The sequence below is a fragment of the Equus quagga genome, chromosome 12, assembly GCF_021613505.1.
Source record: "Equus quagga isolate Etosha38 chromosome 12, UCLA_HA_Equagga_1.0, whole genome shotgun sequence".
NCBI lineage: Eukaryota > Metazoa > Chordata > Mammalia > Perissodactyla > Equidae > Equus > Equus quagga.
In genome coordinates, this window is record NC_060278.1 from 68159625 (window position 1) to 68185701 (window position 26077).

The 26077-nt window shown below is 46.6% G+C and overlaps 1 protein-coding gene across 3 annotated transcripts in view; it reads right to left on the bottom strand.

The window, feature by feature from the left end:
• Positions 1 to 26077, bottom strand: part of SLC24A3 (solute carrier family 24 member 3) — a 456403-nt gene that overhangs the window by 373802 nt on the left and 56524 nt on the right. For 2 of the 3 annotated variants that reach the window (XM_046678077.1, XM_046678075.1), the window contains exon 2: positions 20284 to 20412. The exons of the other annotated variant lie outside the window; for it this stretch is intronic. In XM_046678077.1, coding sequence (XP_046534033.1) covers positions 20284 to 20412 — 129 coding nt within the window. The remainder of the gene's footprint in view (positions 1 to 20283; positions 20413 to 26077) is intronic. 3 annotated transcript variants of the gene reach the window in all.

A 26077-nucleotide genomic window follows, 5' to 3' on the forward strand; every position in this document is an offset into this window, starting at 1 on the left:
CCTGCCCTAGTTTTGATTTCCAAGTCAGGTCAGATTGTTGCAAAATGGAACACATTTTCAGTGTGTACCATGCTGCGCCTACTTTTCAGGCAAGTGTTACTACTGTTTTTAAGTTAGAGCAATGAATCTTAGAGCAGGAAAATTGACAGCTGAAGCCAATTCCTCATCAATAGATCTGCCCTTCAGTGTCCCCAGTTTTTTCTCATTCCACTTCTGTGGACCACCACTGATGCTTGGGTCTCACGTCCTACAAAGTCAGTCATGTCGTCCATTCATTCATTCAACAAATATCTAACCTGAGCCCTCTCTCTGCGCCAAAGCCTATTCTAGGCACTGGGGAAAGAGCTGGAACTGCTAGACCAAGACCTGCCCTCGGGGGGTTTCCTGGGCGAACATTCCTGTGCAAAATGCTTCACAAACAAGACGCCTTTTGTACTGAGGTTCTATCTCTTTTCATCTATTAAAGCTTTTCATCTACACGAAAACAGATTTCACATCTCCTCTTAACAAGAAAATCATTCAATTTTAGTGCCAGAGGCCTTAAAGATCATCTAGTCTACTCTGCGAATTTCATATACAAAGAATCTGGGGCTCAAATGGGAGTGACCAGGGACTGAGCATTCATTTTACATGTAATACTATGAATATTAGGTGCGATTACTAATATGATCTCATTTACTCTGCATAATAACCCAGTGATGTAGCTCATATCCCCATTCTGAGAGGAGAGGACTGAAGTTGCCACCTAACTGATTAATGGAAAGGTGACGACCAAAATTTAGTCTACAGTTCCATGCTGTTTCTACACCAAACTGTCTTTTAAATCCCTCCCCAAGATTCGGCCCAGAAGCCCCAGCCCTCCCCTGACCTCATCCCAACCTAAAATCCTCACCAGGACAGAGAACAGGTAGAGCCTGAAGAAGGCTCAGGAGACCTCCAGCCCTTGAAAGACCCAGATCTCACCCAAAGAAAAGGTCAAGGAAGGGTCAGTGAAGCACCTCCAGTGGCACAAAAATGCTACACATGCCAATTTTTAACCTCACAAGCCATCCTAGTGTAAACATGCCAGGAGCAAACAGCCAAGCAAGGCTGAGAATGGAGGTCCAAGCAGCACCTCACCCAAGTCAGGGCTTGGCATCCACTCTTAGGATGTTGTGTAACTTGGGACAAATCCCTTAAGCTCCCTGTGGTTCAGGTGCCTCAATTACAAATGCTCTGGCTATTCAGGGCATGGTGAATGCTGAGAAGGTGTTCAAAGAGGTAAGAAACTGGAAAAAGATTCCATAAATGGATTTCAGAATTACACAGAAAGAACAACCACCTTTCAGATTTCTTCACAACAGAGGCAGTGCTCAGGACTTCCTAAGGCAAAGGGGAGTATTGGGGAGGCTGAGTAACAGAAACCAAGGAAACCAGTCCTGGAAAAAAAAAATTATACATCATTGCAGAGAAAAGAAAGGTGACATTGAAGAGCCACTAACCCATGGCCCATGGGACCATCCCTCCCCAAGCTTTATTCCCCAGGGATGTGACAGCCCATGGCAGTGCTGATCTTCCATAGAGAGCGGTTCTCATCCCACACAGGTCTTCTGTGAACAAATATTTCAAGCAGCCAAAACAGAAAGAGTTAAATTTAGAAACACAACTGTCACGTTGCACTCAAGAAGGAAAGAGAAAAATAACTCATCAGGTCTTAAAACCCAGATGGGACCAAAATATCCTGGTCCAAGTTTTCAGGGTGTGGATTATTTAAGAAGCCAAGGCATTAAGGATGCCCAAGCATAAACTTTTCATCACTACTGCTCTCTCCTTCACAATCCCACCCTCTCCAAAAACAATCTTTCTTCTCCACTTTTGTTGGTAATTAGCATTCTCTCATAAGCTTATTTTTTCCCCTGTAAGATGTCTTGCCGTTGGCTTTTACTTGAGGGATTTTCATATTCATGGCCTTTTAAGAGGAGAAAAAAAGCACGTGAGAAGATGACATTAACCTCACAGTGTCCTTGCCTAGCTGAGTGCTTGCCACACCATAGGGTGGGGGAGTCAACCGACCATTCAGGTCAGCCAGACGATGGAGAAAAGGGGAGGAGAAATAGGCGGAAAACTGTTAAGAAATTAAAGGGATTTTTGTCTATTACATCGCAGAGAATCTGTGGCAGCAGGCCAGCAGGGGTGGGTACCTCTGGTCCTCCTCACTTTGTCCCTGAAGATGAAGATCCTAAGAAATCTAACTCTACAGAATTTGAGAAGAGAATAACTAAAGCTGCCACTAATTGAGCCCCTGCTCTGTTCCAGGCATGGGGTTACATTCATGGAGCATGCTATCAGTTAATTATCCTGACAACAGCTAAGAATTACTGTGCAATAATTATGCAACAGACATCCTTACAACAACCTTATATGCAAGCAGGTGGATCCAGGGCTTATGGGGTCAAAGCTTAGAGAATTTAGGGGATGCCCTTTATGAAAAAGCATACCAAATTATGAATAAAAATCAGACAGAAGGTCTTGGAAAGGCCCCTGCAAGTGAGGAACCCCGAGGCTCACACTTGACGGTAAATTTGTTCTGGCAGTGAGGTAGTATCAACACCATCTGCTTTGAAAGATGAGGAAACTGAGACGCAGGAAGTTATGCAAATTGCCCCAGGGCCTTTCCATACCAAGTAACAGAGCCAGGTGGCTTCAAGGCCATTATGCCATCCCTTGAGAAGGGAAAAGAAGGCCTTTATTGTCTCAGAAATGTAACCATCTTTTGGCAAATTTGTAAAACTTGATTAATGTTTTCAAAACGCTTTCTAAAGAGAAATGAGGAAAGAAATGATTTGTCTCTTTTTATGTTAACTGGTTTAAAAATCTGCTCTACAGTGACACTATATTCAGTTGAAATGAGAAAAGGGACATTAACCCCCAAGACAGAAGTGGTCCCATACCCCAGAGACCCTCTGAGATGGGAGATAAAGTCATGTGGCCTCCTGCTGCTTTTGTGAAATGCAGGCCAGCTTTGCCTCGGTTGTAAAAGTTGGTGGTTGTAAAACTCACCCTGGGTGCTTCAGTGACAATGCTATTCACACCGAACTGTCACAAGAGAGATGAGACCCAGCCTCAGGGATAACCTTTCTATCAAGCACAGGTCTTTTCTCTTCCTTGAAACGTGTGGGGGTGACCTCATTTTGCATCAAACATTTACAGTCTTCTCTAAAAATGGTCATTTCCCTTCCTGGAGCTTTTAGAAGACAAAGCCCACCAACGTTTCCTTCAACTTATCATCTCCTTTCCTGGAGGGAGACAACTGTGGTGCAGTGAGAAAGACCATAGCCCCAAACGGAAGGAAGATACGGGTTCATTCTCTGGTTCTGCTGCCAATTAAAACTGTGACACCTTACATGGGTCATTTAACTGCTGGCTCTAAGTTTCCTTCCCTGAACACTTACAGTGACAAGAATATTAATTACACACAGCAGGGGACAGAAAACAACCCACATATGTATTCCCAGGGAACAGATACATAAATGGCAATAGAATCAAACAATAGGATACTAGACAGCAATTAAAATGAATGAATAGCGCACAGGGATCTCAAAAATATGAGCAGAAAAAACATTGCATAATATTAATATAGCAAAATAACACTTCTGTAAATTTGAAAACCCACCAAACAATATTATTTATTGCTTATGCATACAAATACATGAGGCAAAAACATTAAACACGGGCCACCCCAAAACAAGCATGCTGGTTGCGTCTTAAGGTAGAAGACCTGACGAGGCAAATGAAAAAGATGTCAACCTGATCTGCAATGTTCTATTTCTTATTAATAGGAAAAGATTAGAAGCAAACAAATATAGTTAACATTTATTAATTCTGAGAGTCAATACACTGGACTTTGTCATATTGTCCCTTATAGTTTTCTGTACTACTCTTTTATTGTTTCAGAATAAAATGTAAAAAAAAAAACAATTCTCACAGGGAAGTTACAAGGATTCATTCATTCACTCATTGTTCAACAAAGATTTAACACCAACAAATATCAGATGCAGCTAGCAGCTTCTGGGTATTATCTAGACCCCGGGGGCATAACCATGAGCAGACAGCCCTGGTGCTGCCCACACAGGGTTTATCCCCTGCAGGCAAAGACCAGTACTGTGGAAACCACATGTCAGCGCACATTCTTGCCCGACCTGCAGCACAGGGAGGAGCCAGGTGCTGGGAAGGGGCACCTGGGCGAGGCCGGGTTTACCTCCAGTTCTGCTGCCCTCTTGGCGCTCCAGGAATGCTGCTGACTCATGGGCACGTTAGGAGAGCTAAGGAGACACGGCCTGCAGAGCACTCAGCCCAGCCCTGACTCCAAGGAGACACTCGACAGACGCCGGGTCCCTCTACCTTGTCCGTGGAAAGAACCTATGGATTCAAGTCCTCACTTGGGAATGTTGGATTTGCATCTGAAATAATTATATCTAACTGCTGAGCATGAATTGAATCAGGTCCAATTTCTTCACATGTTCTTCAAACATCAACAGGAGATTGATTTTTAAAAGTTGCAGAGGAGATTAACATTTGGCCCAGCAGGTAACCAGGATGGTTACAGGGGGCTCCAAACCAAGTCATATGGGTGGGCAGGGGGAGGCAGCTGAAAAACTGAAGAGAGGGAAGCCTGGACAAGAAAGACCTAAATAGCTGACCTTAAAGGTGTGCCACACGGAAAAGCAGTAAGATTTATTTCACAGAACTCAGAATGACCAAAAGGAAGAGACTTTGGTTCAGCACAAGGAAGACAATTTTAATACCCAAGTTGCCCAGGGAAAAAAGGCCTCTAACAGCAAGGGGAGAGTGAACTCCCTGTCTGTGAGGATATCGGAGGATATGATAGAGGACCACTTCCTGGTGATGCTGCAAAGGGAGCTCAGGCATCATCTGAGCTGCTGGGCCACGCGATTTTTCAGAACCTCTGAGTGTTGAGAGTTTATGGCTCTAACTTACGGTCTTCAGAGACAGTGGAAGAGCCGCACAGTGTGCTGCTCCTGCCCGACCAGTCACTGCTTCCTAATCCCTTAACAGTACCTTCCATTTTTGCAACACCTTTGTAGATTTTCAAAGTTCTCTCACACGCATTTTCACATTTCTCCCCAAGAGAGTAAAGAAATGGTGGAGCCATTCCTGGGCCGAATGAAGAGAGGTGCAGGCGAGGAAGTGAGAGAGAAGACCCCTGGCTGGGCACACAGGGACCCGTCCTCCAGGGGACAGAAGCAGTGGAAGGAACGGTGGAGCCACACTGCTATGCACCCTCAGCTGGCTACTTGCCAGGGCAGCGGCCAGATTGTGGAGGTCACGATCAAAAAGCAAGTTAGGTGCACAGGGTCAGCCACAGAAGCCCAGAACAGAGGGACAACAGGGAGGGCTGCTTCGCGCAGCTACTGCCACCCGTGTGATCTCATCTGGACGGAGAAAGGCAGCAGCTGCTGCCCCCACACACGGAACAGGCCCTCAACCCCCAACCTGTTCAGGTCAAAAGAGCTGGAAACCTCATGCAAGCTGGAGACTCCAGGAACCAGAGAAATACGCCCTTCTTGTCTCTTCTCCCCAGACACTGATTTCCTGGGGAGCAAGAAGTGACTCATCACACCAGACAAAAGTGAGCAACAAACATCAGAGATCCTTTAGTGGTCCCACAAGTTCTTCAGCACTATGACAGTGAGTGTATACATGCACCAGTCACTATGGCTGCATAACAAACCAACCCAAACTGGCAACACACATTCATTTATTTAACAATATGGCAGTTCTCACTCAGGTCTCATGTGGTTGCAGCTTTACGGTGGGTGGAGCAAGGGTGAGCTAGGGTGATCTAGAAGGTGTCTTCACTCACATGTCTGGTTGTTGATGCTATCTGTCAGCCATCAGCTCGGACCTCAGCTGGGACTGTTGACTGGAACACCTACACATGGCTTCCTCCCAGCATGGCGGCCGGGTTCCAAGAGCAATCATCCCAAGACAGAGAGTCGGGTGGAAGCTGTATTGCCTTTTATGACCCAGCTTCGGAAGGCATACAACTTCTGCACTTACAGTCTACCTGTTAGAAGTCAGCCACAAAGACCACCCATATTCAAGAGAAGGAGAATGAGAGCCCATTCCATGTCGAGAGAAATAGCCAAGCACCTGCTGGCATGTTTTAAAACATCATAAGGTACAAGCCTTCCTCTGGGGCTACAAATTATATTCCACAGCTTTTGAGGGATCTAGACACCTCAAATTCCAGGTGAGAAATACCTCCCATGTGCCAGTGTTTGGGCTGAAGAACATCACGAAGTTGGATGTGTTTTTTTGGACGTCTTTGGAAATCCCACATTTGGGGGGACCTGGAAATATGAAAGCATGTAGGACCTAAATACATGAGCTATAGGGTTCCTTACTTTAAATATATCGAGTCACTCTGAAAGATGATTTTGTGTGAAATACAGATTCCATTTCACAGAAGACAGAGACGACTAAATGGTTACCTCAGAATATGGATATATTTGCTTCTGGCGCTGGAGCCAGAAATGCCAGTGTGCATCCCTAAAACACGACATATGCCTGAGACTAAAGGATGAGCCACCTGTTCGCCAGGACACCACATTCCCCAATTTCTATCCAGGGCTCAAAGTGAGTCTCCTTCCTGAGTTTACATAAGTTCCCGGCCCCTGGCCCCAGCAGTACTTATAGAAATCACTCCTCTACTTTAGTTGATTGCAGAATAAAAAGATCTTCCTGATGAGCAAAGGCTCTATTCTCTTGCAGAAAGGGCTAAGGCAGGATTGTCTCAGCGTCCCTCTTTTGTCAATTGTGACATGTTCTGAGCCTCCCTGGGGTCCCCAGAAGTCCAGCATATGGATGGAAGCAGTCAAAGCTGAAAGAGGAACGAAGGAATGTTCCCTGGTCTAGGAAGCCTCTGCTCTGGGCCCCAGGGTGAAAGGCTTCCTCGGCTCACCCAGCACCAGCCCACTATGGCTGGTGAGCCATCGGCACTTGCACAAACACACATGATGACGCAGAGAAAACTAACGGGGTGAGTCCAAGTGCCTTCACCCAGCAAGACAAACCCATGCACACACAGAGGAAGCACCGTTACACGCTCTTTCTAGGTTAGGATAAACTTCCCAACCTATTTGACCACACTGAAACACTTCGTTGGAAAGGGGGAAGTAGGTGTGTAGCAATCCTATTGGTGCCCCACTCACCTGCCCTCACCCGTAGCTCTTGGGTGCACAGTGGCCCAACTTCCAATGGCCAGCACCTGCACTTCTTCGCCTGGTGGCTGTCTCTGCATGGACGCTGCCTGCGTGAGTGACAGGCTGGAGGTGCCAGGGCACTGCAGCCCCTGGGAGCAGCCTCAACCAATGACTGAGGGAAGCTGCCATATTACACACCCAAGCTCCCTTGCCCCTGGTGGGGGAACTCCGAGGGCTCTTCTATACTCTATCCCAGGTCATTAACCCAGGGAGGTTAAGCCCTGTTGCCCCCAGTGATAACTGGCCCATGGCAAGCAATACGTTGGCTACCTTGCCCTCTCTCCCCTTATTACCTCCCCACTCCCTATTGGTATTTCCTGGGATCACCTCCCAAATAAACTACATGTACCCAAATCCTTATCTCAGCATCTGCTAGGGGAACTGAGTCAAGGTATGGTTACAGCATGAAATCAGTGATCACCAAGGGTGTGCCATTGTTGTACAGGTCAATTGTGCATTTCAGATCAACCTGTGTATCAGGAACTGACAAGTAAACAACAAACACAAAGAAACAAATGAGGACCAGTGCCAACAAAGGTTCTGCCCAGACAGAGTTTGTTTGGGAAAAGGAGGGTCTCACCGTGTCCAAAGACCCTAGCACACACAGAGCCCCACTTTGGTGCAGAGCTGGTTCCCTCCCAAACCAGGCAGCTTGTTCCCAATGCAGGTGATTAGAGAGACAACGCCACGCTGAGTGAACGTTTACTCAACGAATCAGATGGTTTTCTGCAGTTTCTCAGCACGTCTTCTTTGACGTTTTGGTATAACTGAATAACTGAATGCGCAGTGTTGCATCTGGAGACACCTGACTAGTTCCAGACCTTCAAGACAGGGGAGACCACCCCTTCCCTCCCCTCCCGCTCACACTGCTCCTTTCCTCCCTTCCCTCTTCACCTTCCCACCCACGCCCTCCTCCTCTTCTCCTTTCCCTTCCCACAACCAACCACAAGGTTTCTGAGTCCCGTGCAGCGATCTGCAGTGGAGGGAAGTGAGAGGGCACATTAGGGATGACTGACCTTTGTCTATAACGAACCTTCCCTGGTGAACCAAACCTCTTACTAATTTTCCATACATCACAAAAGTCTCTTTGAAAGTCGACCTAAGATAAGTATCTAAGAAAAGTGACCAAAATCTACAAAGCATTCCCTGGAGAGAAATACACCAAACATATGACATTTACATGGAAAGTCTGTCATTTGTGTATGTGTAATCTATATGCATACGTGTCTAGCTACATGTGCGTGTGCCTGTACAGTCAAGGGTGTATCTATATATAAAAACATGGATAAGTCTCAAAAACAGTGTGCTGACAAAGAAGCCTTATATTAAAGGGTACGTATTGTATGATATGCGTATTTAGTTTGAAAACAGGCATAAACTAATCTAAGGTAACAGAAATCAGAAGAGTGGTTGTGAGGGGGTGAGCTGGGCTGGGGACTTCCTGAAAAGGGGCATGAGGGATCTTCCTGGGATGATGGTGTAACTTCTATCTTGATAATGTCTATGCAAATGTTAGAACTCACTGATGGTACACTTAAGACTTGTGCACTTCATTGTGCATAAATGCTAGCCAAAAAGAAGAAGGGTAAACAAATAATAAACTCTAGTTAATGTTATGCATGCTAAGGTATGTGAAAGGGATTATATTTATGTTTGTAAATTAGTTTGAAATCCACTAAAATAAAACAGCATGGATGGATGATGGAGAGACACAGGGTTGACTAGATGGATAAACAGGTGACAAGCCCAGCAGAGTAAAATGTAAATTAGAGAAGCTAGGTGCTGGGTCTGTAGGTGCTTACTGTAAAATTCTTACAATTTTTCTGTATATTTGCAAATGTTCATAATAAAATGCTGGAGCAAAAAAATAATAAAAAGTCCCTAAACGCAAGATTCTTGGGACTAGATGGGGAGAGAGGATACAAAATGTTTTAAATAAACAGTACATGAAATTGTGACATTTACAGGACAATAATTCCAGATTCATAACGGCAAGTACTGAGAGACTCTGTACCCTGGGAACCGCTAAGCAGAGCCACCAGGTACCGAGTTATTTGGCCTGGGCCCTGTTAAAAGGAACATCATTTTGTGAGCCACAAACATCAAACAGTTCCTGCAAAGAAGCTCGGGTTCCGCATGAAACAAGGGTCAATGGATAAAAACACCTGACGGAGGGGGAGGTACAGCTGTGTTACAACTTTCCTTTCTTTAGGTTCAGTGGTAAATTATAACTTAATTTAATAGATTGGCTCAGTATTTGTGGTTAAAATGGCGCCAGCAGTGAGGAAACTTCATGTCTCTGGAATGTGGAAGGAGAGCTGCCCATGAGCTGACTGAAGGCGCGTCCACTGGGCAGGCCTGCACCTCGGCAGTCACGAGGCTGAAAGGCGGGCAGAATCAAGCACAGAACAAGCCCCGCTCCTTTTCCTCCTTCTCACTGCCCTTCACTTCTGCTTCCTTCACCTGCTGATACCCATTCTGCGCACCAAATTTGCATCCTTGGTCTAAAGACCAACATTCCCATCATCAGTGATTTTCCTGGGGATTTTCCCAGGGCAGATCAAGAAGATCTCAGTGTCAGTGGAATTCCTATTCGCCAAGAAAGATCCACTGGGAGGCTGTTCATATGACTGGCACATAGGCTGTTATAATTAAGAATATTTCAACTTCTTATCTAGTACTTATAATATAAGTACGTGGCAGGTTCATTTTGCTCTCCTCCTGTAGTAGAAATCCCCATGCCTAATCAATGCGTGAAGAACATCACCCTCGCCTACGCAGAGCTAACAGGCCCTGTGTGGGAGCCCTGAGGGTCAGCACAGAGTAGGGCTCAGGAAACCGGCATCCATTCACAGGTTGAGCATGTGCTGTGTGCTATGGACTGCACACACTTCACTCCATTGACTTCACAGCAATCCTTTCTGTTTGTACCATGAATCATCCCCACTTCATAGGGGAGGAAATCAAGGCTTGGAGAGGTTAAAAGACTGGTCCAGGGTCCCACAGCCCACGAGTGTCAAAGTCAGGGGTCCTCTCCAGGTCTGGGGGACCCTGTCCACATCCCTAACGCCACTCAGAAGCACTTCACAATTACAAAACCTGGGTACCCTTGTTTTCTGGTTCTCCCACTGACCCAGTGGCTACTCTGAACGCCCAGTGACTGAGGTAACAGAAGCTTAAATGAGCCCAGCCTGACTCTCTGGACCCCAGTGCTCTGCTCCTTTCAGAGGCGTCTGTGCCAGGGGCTGCAGACTGACCTCTTCCCTTTCTCTGCCCAGTATCCCTGATCTCAATGGCGTGGCTTCTGGCTGAGCCCTTAGGTCCCACTGCCGGCTCAGGGCTGGGGAGCCCAGGCTGGGCTTTGTGCACAAAGACCTTGGTAGGGATGGACAAGCCACTGGGCCGGGCTCACATCAATTTTGTTCTGAGTCAGCTTCTAAAAAAGACTGCTAATCTTTAATTTAGGGATTTTATTGTTCTATTATAGGAATTTCAGCCAAACTAATGGTTTAACACTACATCAAGAACCTCAGAAGCACCAGTATGATAATCCAGACATGTACTTATTTAAAGTTACTCTCCAAGGTGGAATGTGGCCATCTATCTAGGGTCCCTAGATGGGACCTATCCCAGGGCGTGCAAACTGGAGGGGTGGCCTTTGGCCCATTGCCCACGGGGCGCCCCAATTAGGAGGAAGCAATAGGCGAGGCGCCTGATGTCCTAGTGTGCAGTCTGTGGAAATCACACTCAGTGGGTCAACTCAGACATACCCTCCCCACAGCCCTCAGACATACTGCCCCAAGTTGTTCCTCAGAGCCTGTTTAGAAAGGCCTGAGGGATGGAAAAGCTGCCGTGAGCCTCTGGGAAGAGAGGCTGGGCCCTCCCTGGGCCTCATCCTACCCCAAAGCTCCTGGAGTCCACCCCAGGCCTGGGAGTGTTCCAGTCAGGGTCAGCGTGCTTCAAGGAGAGGTGGTCAGCACCCCAGGGCCCTGCCCTCAGGCCCATGGTCAGCCGATGGGTCAGGTCAGCCCTGCACCTCTGCCAGCCCAGGTTTCTGAGAAGGAGAGAGAGAGTGGGTGGGAGAGGTGAGCGTTGGGCAACCAGCCGAGGTCTAGAAGGCAAGATTAGACCCACTGATAAGACAAGGCAGGAATGTTCCCACCCGACTCTCATATATACCCATTTTAAAACACAGGTGGGGGAAAATCCATCCTGGTGTTTCCCAGGGGAAGAAATCCTAGACACCCAGGGAAACCTAGAAACCTAGAAATCCCAGAAACCCAGAACCCTAAGATGGAGTCTAAAAATGAACGACTGTCCATGTGGCTCACAACGAATGCTGAATGAATGAGAAACCTACAGCATGACAGCTTTGGTGTCTTAAATTTGGCTGACGCTCTCCCCCGTCTGCTTGTTGAGGGGCGAGAGGAGAGGCTTCTGATTGGCTTGCAGGCCCAGCTATCTTCCCCTCAGCCAGATCCCAGGGCCGGCTTCCAAGAGCCAGCCAGTACACGGAGGTGGTCTCAGGTGGTCTTCACCTCAGCTGCACCCTGGTATGATGGCACAGCTTTCAAACCACTGATGACTGGTTCCTAGTCCCAGAAACTCAGGTTGCCTTGGCCTGGGGTGGGGCCTGGCTTGAAAACCTCCCCCTGTGACAATGAACTAAGCCAGGGCTCCTCACACTTGAGTGCCCCCAACAAGACCCTGGAGAGCTTGTGAAAACCAGGATGGCTGGGCTACTTCCCAGAGGTTCTGACCCAGTAGGTCTCAGGTGGGGCCCAGGAATGTGAATTTCTGACAAGCTCCTGGGGCTGCTGCTGCTTTTCTGTGAGAACCGTTGCTCTCGGCACCTGAGAGCACTCTGGTGAAGGCAGAGCAGTGATCCCTGGCGACGCCGATTTGCAGATGTGACTTAAGGCCAACTCCACACACAAACAAGGTGAGGGGATACAGCCCAGTCTTGCAGCCAGAGGATATGCAAGTGCTGGTCCTCACTCTACTGCCAATCAGAGGTGGACCCTGAAGATGGATGCCCCTTCATACCTCCAGACCTCAGTCCTGGCTTCAACAGTGAAAAGAGATTATCTGTGGAACAAGAAAACAGCCCCCCAGTCACCCTGAGTGCACTGCAGCTCCAGAAACGACTGAGGAGTTGGAGGCCAGGCAAGAGGGAACCACCCCCAACCCTCCCAGGGCTGGAGTCACAGCCAGGGCCGCTTTTGCTCCATGGCCACAAAGAAGAAGCGGTCATCACTGTCTGTCACAGGCCATGTGGGTGCAGCAAACATTCCTGTAAAGAACCACAGAGGAAATATTTCAGGCTTTGCAGGCCCCGTGTCTGTGCTGCAACTACTCAGCTCTGCCTTCGTAGAGCAAAAGCAGCCACAGACACACAAATGGACGTGCAGGGCTGTGTTCCAATAAAACTTTATTTACAAAAACAGTCAACAGGCCAGATTTAGTGGAGGGCCATAGTTTGCTGAGCCCTGGCTTCGAGGGAAAGGGTTTGGAATCAATAATCCCTACACCTCTCTGCACATTTACGACTATGAATTCTCAATTCTTTAACTCAACTTGCCTTGGTCTCAGTCTAACTTATCTATCAATAATACTATCACTCCTGACCTTCAGCATTTTTGTTCTAAGGACCAAACGTATTCCAATGAGCTAACGAATGTGAAAACGCTTTGAAAAGTCTAGAGTTCTTTTCAAATAGGCCCACAAAGGCATCTAAGAGCAGAGCTTACATCCTTTACCTGTGTTTCAGGAAGATTCCAGGCACCATCCACTGGGTTAGGCTGCCTGGGCTGCTTTGAAAGAATGCCTCAATTAAAAAAGTCCTAAAGGGATGTTGGAGCTAGAAGAAATGAACAGTGTCCGGCTCTTTCCTCCCGGAGCTTGAGACTTTTAAACTCTTCCTTAGTGTGAAGTAGAAAATCCTGTATTCCCATTTCACCCTGTTTGTCTGCATAGTGGCCTCTTAGGCCAGAAAACGGCATTAGTCAGAAATCTCCTAGTTAATCCCTCGATATGTCTCCTCCACACAGCGGTAAGAATGCTGCACTGTCGCTGAACTCCACTAAAGAACCCAGCTGACCTTAAACCAACCGTCCTCGTCCCACAACGTCCTCATGAGCCTCAGAGCGGGAAAACCCATCTAAATGATTGCCATCAGTCTACCCTTCATTATGTTTCTGATAAGAAAGGTAACGTAGCTACAATTTATTAACATGTACTATGACTGAGGTTCCCGTGGTTTACAAAGCCTACTTCACTTCAGGATTACTGCAACTCTGTAAAGTGAGCTTCTTAATCTGCTCCTTACAGATGGTGGAAATGAGGTTCAAAGAATCTAGGACACTCACCTGGCATCACATAAGTCAAAAGAGATGGAGCTTGGATTTAGGACTTAGTCTAGAACCCAAGCTCTTCCCAATTATTGCTGATGACTTAGTGTATATTCAAACATTCATTATTTTTCCTAGGGTTCTAAGCACTAAGAAGCCTAAGTACTAACAAGAGATGCCATTTGCAAACAGGCACAACTGGGACAATTTCTACCTCATTTGTGACCCTGCCAAGGTGAAAAGAGGATCGAATTGTGTCACCTTGACCAGGTGATAATCATGAGGGTTAAACCAAGAGCTACGCCAACCTCAGAAGAGTTAAGTGTGGGTTATGATTTTTCTATAGAGGGAGCATACTGCTTTTGTAATAAGATAACAATAAAGGAAAATTGAGAAGTCTGTTTTTTCAAAAAGAGACAAGTTTGGGGGAAAATAATATAGCAGAGACTAGCTAGCTGTTTACCAAACCTGCTTTCTCTTCTTCCAGGGCATTCTGGTAATATGCACGTCCCACCCTCCCTTGTGGCTGGAAGTTGTCATGTGACTGAGCCCTAGCCAATGGAATGGGAGCAGAAGTGAGGGTCTAGTCCATAAAACTCAGCTATGTGCATCCTCCATGCTCTTTCCTCCTAAAGCAGAGAAGCATGGCGACCTTGGAAACCAAGCATGAGGACGGGAAAGTCTCGAAATGGAAGGCTCCAGAGTCCACGGACCACCTCCTGCAACAGGGCCACTCACAGACCAGAAGATTACATGAGAAAGAAAGAAACTTTTGTGTTAAACCCCCAAATCTGGAGGACTTACCCATTATGGCAGCTAGTATTACCCTATCTCACTAATTCAGGAAAGAATTTGATATAAATTAAAGAGTAGATCACAATGAATTTCTAACTTGTTCTACTTTAGCCTGTCAATAGCTATTATTTGAACCATGAAAATTACAGCTGCAGAGAGAAGTTAGTGAAACTTATGTGAGCTGGAAGTTGTCATGTGACTGTGTCTATACAATAAAGTATAGATTTTAAGACTTTTGTAAAAAACCTTAGCTCTATCCTGGGTTCAAACCCAAGGACAAAACACTGAGGTGACTGAAATTTTTCATTCCTAATATTTTGGATATATTTTGTTAAATAAAATATATTATTGAAATTAATTTCAGCTGTTTCTTTTTACTTTCTTAATGTAGCTACTAGAAAGTTTGAAATTAATCTGCAGCTTACATTATATTTCTACAGGACAGTGCTGCTCTAGATCACACAAATGTCAGGTTTTCTACCTAATTATCAGTATGTATTAAGCACCCATGTGTGGCAGTTTGGGGGCTCTACTCTTCTGTCGAGCCATGTGACCTTGGGCAGGTTGTTCATCCCCCCGATCTAATATTTTTATGTAAAAGGAGAGTGACTTGGACCTTTTATGCTTTGTAGATTGGTCACACCCAGCCCTGTGATTTTAAACCAGCTGTCCCTGATGTTATGGTTTAAATTCAAAAACAGGAGGATCTCAACACCTACTTTGTTCATGAACTGGGCCCTAAACCAGCCTGCCCTGCGTGCCACTCTGTGTGTGGCCTCCAGCTCTTATTCACGGGCCACGCTCACCCCCTGGACTTACCCTATACTGCTTCTCTCGTACAGACCTCTGGCTTCCCTCCTCCATCACAATTCATATTCAACTCTTAGATCATGTGGTTTCTGGCCACTCCAGTAAGCACCTGATCCTGGCACACCCTTAGGGTCAGGACCCTGCCAGCCTCTCCTTGGTCCCACAGCACAGGCCCAAGGTGTCTTCCCATCTTCAGAGAACTTAGACCCAACTAAGCCAGGCAGGGATATGGAGCTGAGCCCTTTATAAAAAGAAACTCCAGCGATCTCAGAGTGGACCCCATGCCAAAAGGCTATCATTTTAAAGAGCTTCCTTCTTCCAAAGTTTATTTGAAAGAGGCACTCTGAGGAAAAGCTCATTTCCTTAAAATATCAAAGAACTAAAAACCAAAAGATGATAGATTTTTCTGGGAACAGACTGCAAAGTACATAAATAAAATTATGCAAAGTATACAAATAAATATTACAAAGAATTCATTTCTGCTACAGTTGTCCACCACCCTCAATATTACATTTAGCTAACTTAATTTTCCGTCCATCAAATTTATTCAAAGTTAAATTTCTCTTAATAGGTCATCTGAGTAAACAGTTTCAAGTGTTATTTGCCAAAAAACAATGTTTCCAGGCTCCAGATGAAATTGGCAGTGTCAGGCTAAGAAAACAACCTTAAAAATTCACAGAGGGCTGGAACAATTGCAGAAAAATTGGAGCCCAGAGGTCAGTTTTTTTCATGCAGTTCTGGAGGTAAAAATTACAAATCTCCACCAAAGCCATGTCTTTAAGGGGCAAGAGAAGAATGCCATTTTTTTTTAAAATCCAAAATGTACAAAGCAATATATCTTTAAAGTGGCAGCTGTCACATGAAGAGTCTGCCATCTTCATGTTGCCACACCAACCACAAACAGCACTGACACTTTATAACAGGCACCCTGCATCCTGGTCTTCCCCTGGGTGTGTGCTCTGGGCCCCTGGTTTTCAGAGAGAGAAAGAGAAAGAGAGAGGGAGATGGAGGTGTGAAGGAAGAGGCGGAGGAGGAGAGGAAAAGGGAGGGCGGGTGAGGGTAGAGGGAGTAAAAGGAGGGTTGAAGTATGACACGCAGTTTCACAAACACAAAGAAGTTATTAAGGGAAGAGGAGCAGGGACGTCTTGGGGTGGAAGTTTCTGTGAATCTCTATTCTTGAAATTTCTTGGAATTACTGGATTTGTGCAATGGAAGGGATAGAAGGGATAAACTACGTGCAGGTGTGTTTCATAGGTGAGGAAATGGACATCTGAGAAGCAAACCAGCCCCAGAGCTAGAGAATTCAACCAGAATAGAGGTCATTCCATCTCTAGTCTCTCAATCTACTCTACTTACCCTAACGGCATCTAAAGCCAGGGGTTCCGAGAACACAGTCCAAGAAGCCCTGCAACATCACAAGTAGCACCAGGTGTACTTTATGACAAGAGCCAAATTAACTTTCGACTGTGACCCTGGCACCATCACTCACATGGCCACGGCACATTCTGGCACCCCAAACTCTCAGGTTCCTGTGTGAATAATCACCCCTCCAAGTACAGAGGGAACCCGAAAGCATGGTCCTCATGGTAGGTCCACTACCACTCTGCTGACAGCATCACAAATAGGAAGGAAGCCAAACCAGAAACCACATGGCTCACTTCCCAGCCCTTACATTTAAGACCTTTGAGAGCAGACACCACTACATTTCGCATCAACCAGCAAAAGTAATTAACATTCATCACGTGCAGGGCCCCTTTGACCCCTTAAGGGAAACTGGGCAACGTTTTGTGAACGGCCCTGTCCTTTGCTCATTCCAGCTCATTCCTCTCACCCCACAGTAAGTCAGAGGGAGAGAAGATGAATACTTTTAAATTTTAGTTCTAAGTTAGGGCCTTATGAGTGCTTTGGCTCTCAGCTTTTTTTCATCAAGCATCTGTTCGGTCAAGCCTGAGAAGTAGACTTCAGACAGCATTCTGGAAAGAGCACCGAGGCAACTAGGGGTCACGTGTGGCTATGGCAATATTTTGATCACCTTCCTGTGGAAACAGGCTTCCTCAGAGGCGGCTGTGCTCATTACCATGGCGAGGTCTTCAAAGCTTCCTGTGCTAGAAGAGGGTGGTTGAGCCTCTCTGGCCAGCTCGCTGACCGCCAGGACCTGGGCCCCCTGAGGAAGGAGCCTGCTGACGAGACCAGGCAGGCCGTATCTGCCCATTCCGGTGAGCAGGTGCTGGAGCGTGCAGCTCCACGACCCCCCTGTAACGGAAGGGTGGGCACCCCCCGCAGACAGCGGGAAATTCACGAGTAAGCTACCCCACACAGGGCACTAAGCTGTTCCGATTTTATTACCTCATTACCAATTCTCACAGCAGTCGTGAAAGGTCAGAATGATTATCTCAGTTTCGCAGAGAAGCAGACAGAGGCTTAGAGAACCTGACCATTTTGCACAAAGCCCACAGCTTCCAAGCTTCTAAGCTGGGATTCAAATCCAGGTGGGTGTGACCCCAAGACCCTGGTAAGAGATGGTGCCCTCAGATTTACATATCCACTCTGCATCCTTGAGATGTTTGCAACTGAGCTAAAAAATCAGGAGATATGTCCAAAGACAAATGGAAGTTCGACCTACACCTGCCTGTCCAATAGAGCTTCTGGAGATGAGGAACTGTTCTAGGATCTGTGCCACCCGATGTGGTAGCCACTAGCCACATGCAGCGATCAGGTATTTGACATGTGGCTAGTGCAACTGGGAATCTGAATTTTTAATTGTATTTAATTTGAATTAATTTGAATTTAAGTTGCCACTGAATGCCCATATTGGACAGCATAGTTGGAAATGTTTTGTGCCAAAAACATTCAGAGAACAGAATGGTCTGCAGCGTTGCGTGGTCAAAGTAGGCTTAGGAAGGACAGAAGCTCCAGGGAGATCCTTGCTGTGCTGGGATTTGAACAGGACCCTTCCTGTTTCAGGCAGGATCATCTTCCTTATAGAATGTGGTTCAGAGCCAAGGGCCCCAGAAGTCAAGCCCAGTTCCCAGAGTTCACACATGAGGAAATCAAGAATGCCCCTCCCGGGTCCTTATTCTTCTCAGACCAGCTCTCTGCAGCAGGACGAGCTCTCATTGGCTCCTCCGTGGTCCTCCTGAAGCCCTTTCTCTCCTCCCTCTCCCTGTGCCCTCCCTGCCAACATCACTGGGCACTGGGCTTCTGCTCTTTTTACCTGGACATCTCTTCTATCGCAGAGGTGAGTCAATTCCTCTCTTGCAATGACTTTTAATGTGCTTGATTCTTCTATACCTGTTACTCCATTTCCTGGCACCTTGAGTGAGCAATGCCACTCACAGAGAGATGGCACCACCTCCCCCAAAACACAACCCCAACAACAGGGAGCAGAAGCCCTCCATCACTATGGGTCCTGTGTGTGGCCGAACCCAGAATCCCAGAGATGGTCATGGTATCAGATCTGACTCCACTCTTTCCCACCAAAGGTGACGGCTGGGCTCCCTAATACTGTATTTTCTGTCTTCTAACATCCTAGTCATTTTCTGGCCATCAGTTGCAGAAAGGTGTTGAAAACTATTTGGCTGTAAGAGCAGATCAGCAGCAGAGTTCTTGGCACAGCAATGACCCGCACCTTTCCTGCCACTCCCTTTCAGGCCAGTTCTCCATAAACGCACGGCTCTCAGACACACGCGGCTCTGTCCGCTCACTGGGGCGCTCACACTCATCACGCCATTTTCATTTCTAGTTCATGTCGCTGCCCATGGGCTTCAAGAGTGCTCCTTCAGAGCATTTAATAACAGCACAGTAACCCTTGAATTCTCCAGCTTGAGGAATACAGATTATGTAGGATTGTGGGGTTGTTTTTCTTTGCGGGAGGCTGGAGGGTAATCTATTTTTAATTCTTTCCATCTCTGCTTGGGAGCTGATTGTTGGATTCTCAGCATGGTGGGGAAGGGTACCTATCCAACTTCCCCCCAAAAAAAAGCAGACACATAGCTTCACAAAACACCGTCCGCACTCAAAGTTTTAATGTTCTTTGGGCTGTAATGATCATGGTTTATGTTCTTCAAGGATGATACTAAAACTCAGGCAGGCCTTTGGATGTAGGATCCACAAGTTGTCGAGCTCCTGGGCCTTTAAAGGGGGCACATGTGAGGCCCAAGTCCCCACCAGGTAGGAAGGAGGTCCCAGAGAGCTGAGAAGTCCAAGCCAGGGCTGGTGAAGTGTGGCCACAGGCCTAATCCATCCCACAGCCATCTGTATACAGTCTGTGAGCTAAGAATGGTTTTTAAATGTTTAAAGGGTTATAAAAAGTTTTTTTAATATACTATAGACATGGTATATAGCCTGCAAAGCCCCAAATATTTACTGTCTGGTCCTTTCCAGGACAAGTTTGCCGACCCCTGGTCTAAACCAGCAGGGCCCTCATCCATCCAGCGTACCTGTCGTTTCCTGAGACTTAGTGAACTGAGTCTCGATGATTCCTAGTGCCCTCGATTCCCTTTATGTTTGTTTTCCCTTTAAATTCAGTAACATTAGAGATAAAACGTTCCGTATCTCCCTGAGAAAAGCCACAATAGGCATCAAATATAACAGCTGACAAATGAACATTCACTCCTTCCAAGAAAAGAGCAACATCACAGGTGAGAAGCTGGTTCAAGCCCTGTGCCTTTACTGTAACCAAAACAAGGCTCCTGATTAAAAACCAGGCAGAGAGGCTTCCAGGGCTCAAAGGGAAAACGGCCCCAGAACCTCCTCACCCATCCTGCTCCTGACTCCGTTTCCCACTTGATGACACAGCATCCCAGTTTGTATCAGTACGGAATCAGGAGTGCCGCTGACTTTGACTTACCTTTTTCCCGACTGCCCTAGAAAAAGAATACAGAGGTAGAAACACACCTGAGTAGTCCCCAGGGCTCTCGCCTCTGTTTCTTAGACACCTGCCCTAAATGTCCTTAATGTCTCTCTGGCTTAGAACTCAAGGGAAAACCACAGCATCCAGCTCTTCCTTAGCTATAATCAGAGAAAACGGCAGCCACTGCCCACAGCACAGCGGTCGCTGTTACCTGGCTCAGTGCAGTTCTTGCTGCTCCGGAGTCCTGCATCTTCTGAAGTCAGAGTGTCGTTCACCTGCATTAACTTCCTCCCCACTGTCCACTGTCTGTCCTCCCCTATGAGGTCCATGAAGTCGAGGTCTGGGGAGAAAAAGATCATAACCACACATCACTAACAGCTGAGTTTTGGCCATACCAAACTGGGTGCCTAGTGTCCTAATCAGCCACCATTTGCTCAGCCCCACCTAGGCCCCCATAGGCCTTACCACTGCAGTTCACCCAACCTGCCGCTAACTGCCTGGGGGCTTCCTCTGGCTACTGGGTCCCACTGGGCCCAATGAGGCAGCCCTCAGCCAGTGCCTAGCAGAAGTGGTATACCAATACCTCCCTGCTCCAGTGGGATGACCTGGAGGGGTGTACAGCAGTGCCCCCTCATCCACAGTTCCACCTGCTGCACTTTCAGTTACCTACAGTCCACCATGGTCCAGAAATATTAAATGGAAAATTCCGAAAACAAACAATCCGTAAGTTTTAAAGTGTGCGCTCTTCTGAGTAACGTGATGAAATCTTGCACAGCCCCGACCTGTCCCGTCCAGAAAGTGAATCATTCCTTTGTCCAGTGTATCCAGGCTGGATACACTCCCCTCTGTTAGTCGCAGCCATCTCGGTTATCAGACCAACTGTCGCAGTACTGCGGTGCTTGTGTTCAAGGATAATGGCCCCAAAGCACAAGAGTAGTGATGTAGGCAATTCACATACGCCAAAGAGAGGCTATTGTTGTTAATGTCTTACTGTGCCTAGTTTATAAAGTAATCTTTATCATAGGGATGTATTTACAGGGGAAAAAAAAGTATAAAAGGGTTCTGTACTATATGTGGGTTTCAGGCATCCACTGGGGGTCTTGAAACATATCACTCCCAGATAAGGGGGACTACTGTATTCTAAAATAGATTCCAGAGTTTTCCAAATCTCAGCTCACCAAATCAAACTGGGATTATGCTCCAGTTGTTTACAGCGTAACTCTCCTGATGAAACACACTTTATTGGCTGCTGTCCTTCCCTGTCTTAATTTCTCACTCCCAATGACATGCTGAGAAATGTTTAACAATAAACTCTCTGGGGGGAAACGTCCTGGTTTGTAGCCATTGGCCAATTCCCGTGGTGTAAATATTCCTATTATGGCCAATTTTAAGCTACCAATATGACCTCACTGAACAGGGATTTGGGAAGAGATAGGGACAATTAGTTCCACTAGGTCAGTATGACTGGCTCCAGCCCACCAGCATCTACTTCCGTACCAGTATTTCCTTGAACCACCTCCCAAATAAACAATCTGCAATTGAACACATGTTCAAGATCTGCCTCTGGGGGTTGCCCCAGCTAAGACACCATTTCAACAGCCCCAGAAGCTAGGTCCAGTGAATACAACATAGCAAGTTTCAATAAACAAGATAAAAGCATGAACAAGGAAAAAGTAAACCACTGAATGCTCATCAGGGGATGAGCACATAACAGTGTTGAGGTCTCCAGCCGAGAAGACTGTAGGGATGAAGTGCCAGAAGAAAGAACAGAGACTGAAGAGCACCCTGGAGGGGAGACTGTGTCAAGGACATGTTAGGTTTGAAGTGTCTGTGGAGAATCAAAAGGGAGGTGCGCGGCCTGTGTAGATGTGGGGGAGATACCTCAGGGGAGACAGCTAAGCTACAGAGAGCATCTGGGGAGTCATAAACAAACAGGGCAGGGTATTAGACATTAAGGATGGAGTCTCCCGGAGCAGGGGGGAAAGGGACTAAAGAGAACAGAATGGGAGAAGCAATCATGGGGAACTCAACATCCCTTCAGAGAACAAGCAGAGCAAAGGAATTCAGCAAAGGATCATGAAAGGGAGAAAAAGAGCCGGAGAAATGGTGTCACAGATGGTAGCAGAAAGAGAATTTCAAAAAAGAAAAAGTGACCAATAGCCTTCATCACCATGAACAAATCAAGTAAGACAAAGGCAAGGAAATGACAGAGCTGGACATCATGGGGTCACTGGGAGATGAGAACAACAAGCAAAGATGGCTCTTCCTAGTGGCTTGGCACTACAGAAAGACGTGGCATGAGGCGATGGCTACCTCTTGAGTGTCCAGAGTTGCTGTGGTCAAAAAACGTATTTAAATACAAAGACAAGGGCCTCATTCACAGGCCCAGTGGCCTTCTTAAAAGGCCAGATCACCCACCCAGCCACATCAACATGGTGTTCTAAAATGGTTGATGATGAGCCAAAGGTCAATCATACCCATTCTGAAGGTCATCATACCCGTTCCTCTGTTTCCATGGTGATTCACAGTTTCCCAAATGATTTCATCCTCATTATTGAATCTGAACCTTATGACACCACTCAGGGAAAAAAAGAGGCAGCACGGACATTGTCTGCTTTGTCCAATGTTGACTCTCCAACACCTAATCACTGCTAACTCACAGCAGATGCTCAGTAAGCACATATCAAAATAATTATTCCCACTTTGTTGATGGATAAAGTGAGACTCACGGAAGTTTCTGGAAATCACAATGCTTGTCAAGGGCCTTTCACCCAAGCCAATAGGACATCTGTAACATCAGCAGCTCATGGATTAAGGTCTTCCTCAGTCAAATGGAAAGTGCTCTCCAATGTAAAATTATGAAGATTAAATTACAACTTATGCATATTAGCCAGGACAGCCCTAAATTCATTTCCCCTGTAGAAAATACAGAAGGTAGAGCATACCTAGAATAAATAACAACTTTAGACTCTGAACTACAAAAACTTACACGGTAGCCACAAATATGGTTTAGCCAAAATTGTGAGGACAATATCAAGATAATTCAAGGTTAAAACAAGGGATTTTTGTAGTCACGTTAACCTGAATGTTAATTCTTAGGATTAAGAATGATGACAAGCAGAGAAAAAAATTTCAAAAATTCACAAAGAAACAATAAGGTCAGTTGCCTTAAAATCAAACAACTAGCCCTAAAATGTGAATATAACACCATATTATCATAAATGATCTAAAAGTATGAAGAAAGACATCTCATTTGTCTCAGGCTGAGTTTCTGCAGAAGCAGCTCCTGAGATGAGGATTAAGCAAAGGTGGTTTATATGGGAAGGTGGGGTGATGCCAGGGAGCACCCACGGGGGAAGACAGAAATGGGACAGGGAAAGAGAGTCAGCCGGTAGAGGGCGCATTTCAAGCCTGTTACCAAAATGAGTAAACCAGAGCTTTATCCCTCTGGAAAGCTCTTGGGCCAGTGTAGACATGCATCTCAGATACCCAAGGAGTGAGGGAGCTGGGGTATTTATCCACCTACTCCTGGTCTACCATTGGTCGAAGTCTATTCCCAGGCAATGTTAGTTCCTTGGTACTTCCAACCTGCCACACAGGTGTCCAATGTGGGCTCTGGTGTCCAGAAAAAGGACTTAGACAGTGAGATGTAGGTGCTTCAAGTTGGACAGTGCCAGTGTGCGCTGAAGGGGTAAGAACAAAGTGACGTAGGCAGGACACCAATGGTATCCGCCAGCCTGCATGGGATCCAAAGATAGGGTGTAGTATGAGCCAAAAGATTGGCCATTCTGCTGTTCTTGTATTCTGGGTCAAAGAAAAGTGCTTTCTGGTCCTGCAATCCTAATGTTCAGGAAGACTCCAAAGATCTGCAAAGAAGCAAGAGCGTCCCTTCCAATGACTTCCAAAGTTCTTTCGTAGGCCAAGTTTCCATGACTCTGTAATTCTGAGAGAAAAGCTGATACCAATTAAGAGATGTAAAAATAAAGCCAGCTATTGTAGCAGAAAATTAGAGGATTTTTTTAACATACTGATTCAATATCTTCAGGAATTAGACACTATTAAGGTAGCACCTCTGTATTCTAAAACCTACAAACTTTTATCTCAACAAAAATATATTTGACCACTGATTACACTAATGCAGAGACCAATGTCTGAGAAAATAAGAAGGATGAAAGCAAAGCATTGCATTCCCTTACTGCCCACTGAGAACCAAAGGTGACAAGATTATACCCACTTCATTTGTCCTCACATGATTCCTGGTGAGGTAGGAAGGGGCAGTTGGTTCTGGAGTCAACTTACCTTTGGAGTAAATAAGTCAGAGTAGAAGTGGTTTGTCTACAATCAGAGCCAGTCCAGAGCCACCATTCCATTGTTAGCACACCCTCCACTTACTGAGTGTCTGTGATGTACGAACAACATTCCATTCTTCACCATGTTTCATCTTAACAACAGTGTTATTTTGAAGTATTAGCTCCATTTGCAAATAAGGAAACCAAAGCACTAAGACGTTGAAAGATTTTCCCAAGGTCACGCAGTGAGCAAAGAGGGAGAGAATGGGGATTTGAACCCAGGTTTGGTGACCCCAAAGGCCACATTCCTGGTGGATGCCTGGAGAGGATGAAATCCATCTGGCTGCATTATTCAGCTATAGTAAGGCAGATCAACAATGAAGCCTGCACCTTATAAATAGGTGAGGGGTGAAGACAGTTTCACTGGACCTATTTCCAAGAAGATTGTTTCCCCAGAAACTATTAGGAACAGTGATGGGGCACGAGCATCACCCCATGAAGGCATCACAAACAAAAAAGATAATGGTTCTAAAATCCAATTGGATGCACACTCAGCTCAGTATGGGTTTCTCAGAGACATTGGTCATGACATGAAGGGTTACATTCTTGGATTGAGGGAGGAGGGGCAGAAAGTGGCAAAGGGGACTTGGAGAGGTGCCCATACTTGGTGTTTTCACTGCTTTCCCCTCACTCACCTCCCAGGTTCCTTGGACTTCTCTGCTACAGCAGAGACTGCTCCGCAAAGCTACACTTGAGCAATGTCAACAAAAACACTTGGCCCCTGTCCACTGCATTCTTGGCTCCCCATCTGCTGGGCCCTGGAAGTTGCATGTTGGCCTAATTAGTCAGCGGAGGGGGTGGAGGAGCATGAAGAGAGAGGCAGCAGGCTCACATGTCACATGTCATCAGCTGAGGCAGCGTGTGTGACTGCACACTCTGAGAAGGGGGGGACAGGAGTGGGCCATGGATATAGCGCAGGGTGCCTGCTGGAAGGGGAAGAAGTTCTCAAGCGAGACTCAAGCCACATGCACTAAGGAAGGAAAGAAAGTGGAGGCTGGGTGCCAAGTTTCCATTACAGAGCTGTATGCTCCCCTCTCCTGCTCTGCTTAGTGCTCTCTCCCCCTCCCTCTCTCTCTCCCCTCATCCCCTTCTTCCTCCCTGTGACAGGCACTTGAGCCCAAGGATTTCTGACACCAATAATGGATTTTCTTGGGTGTCCCAAGTCCCAGCCTTCACCCTGAGACTAACACACTTTCTCCTGTGTGCACCCCTGTCCCACAGGGCTTGTACCCTTCCTAAGTCCTGGTCCTAGGCCCAGCGGAGAGATGGGGCTGTCTGCTCTCTGAGGAGGGCATTACCTCCTTCAGACATGTGGACAGGCAGCAGTGGGTGGGTTTGCCAGAGCATCATCGTAAGTATCTCACATGCCCCTTGCCTATGTGCCAAGCAGCCTTCCTGCACCCTCTCACTCCATGCCCTCACAGGGACTTTTGACCATCTTGCTGCTGTTGCTGAGGGGGTTAAGTGGCCGAGCCTGGACTCAAGCCCAAATCTGACTCCAAAGCCCAGGTATGCAAGTCCCACCTTGTCCCAGAGCTCCGGGAGCCCAGGGGAAGTGGCCTCATGGGTCAGCAGGCTTACTTTAAGAGGTCGTGTTAACTCTCCCCTCCCAGAGAACTGGAATACTGCATTTCTTCTCGAAAACTGAGATGGAGA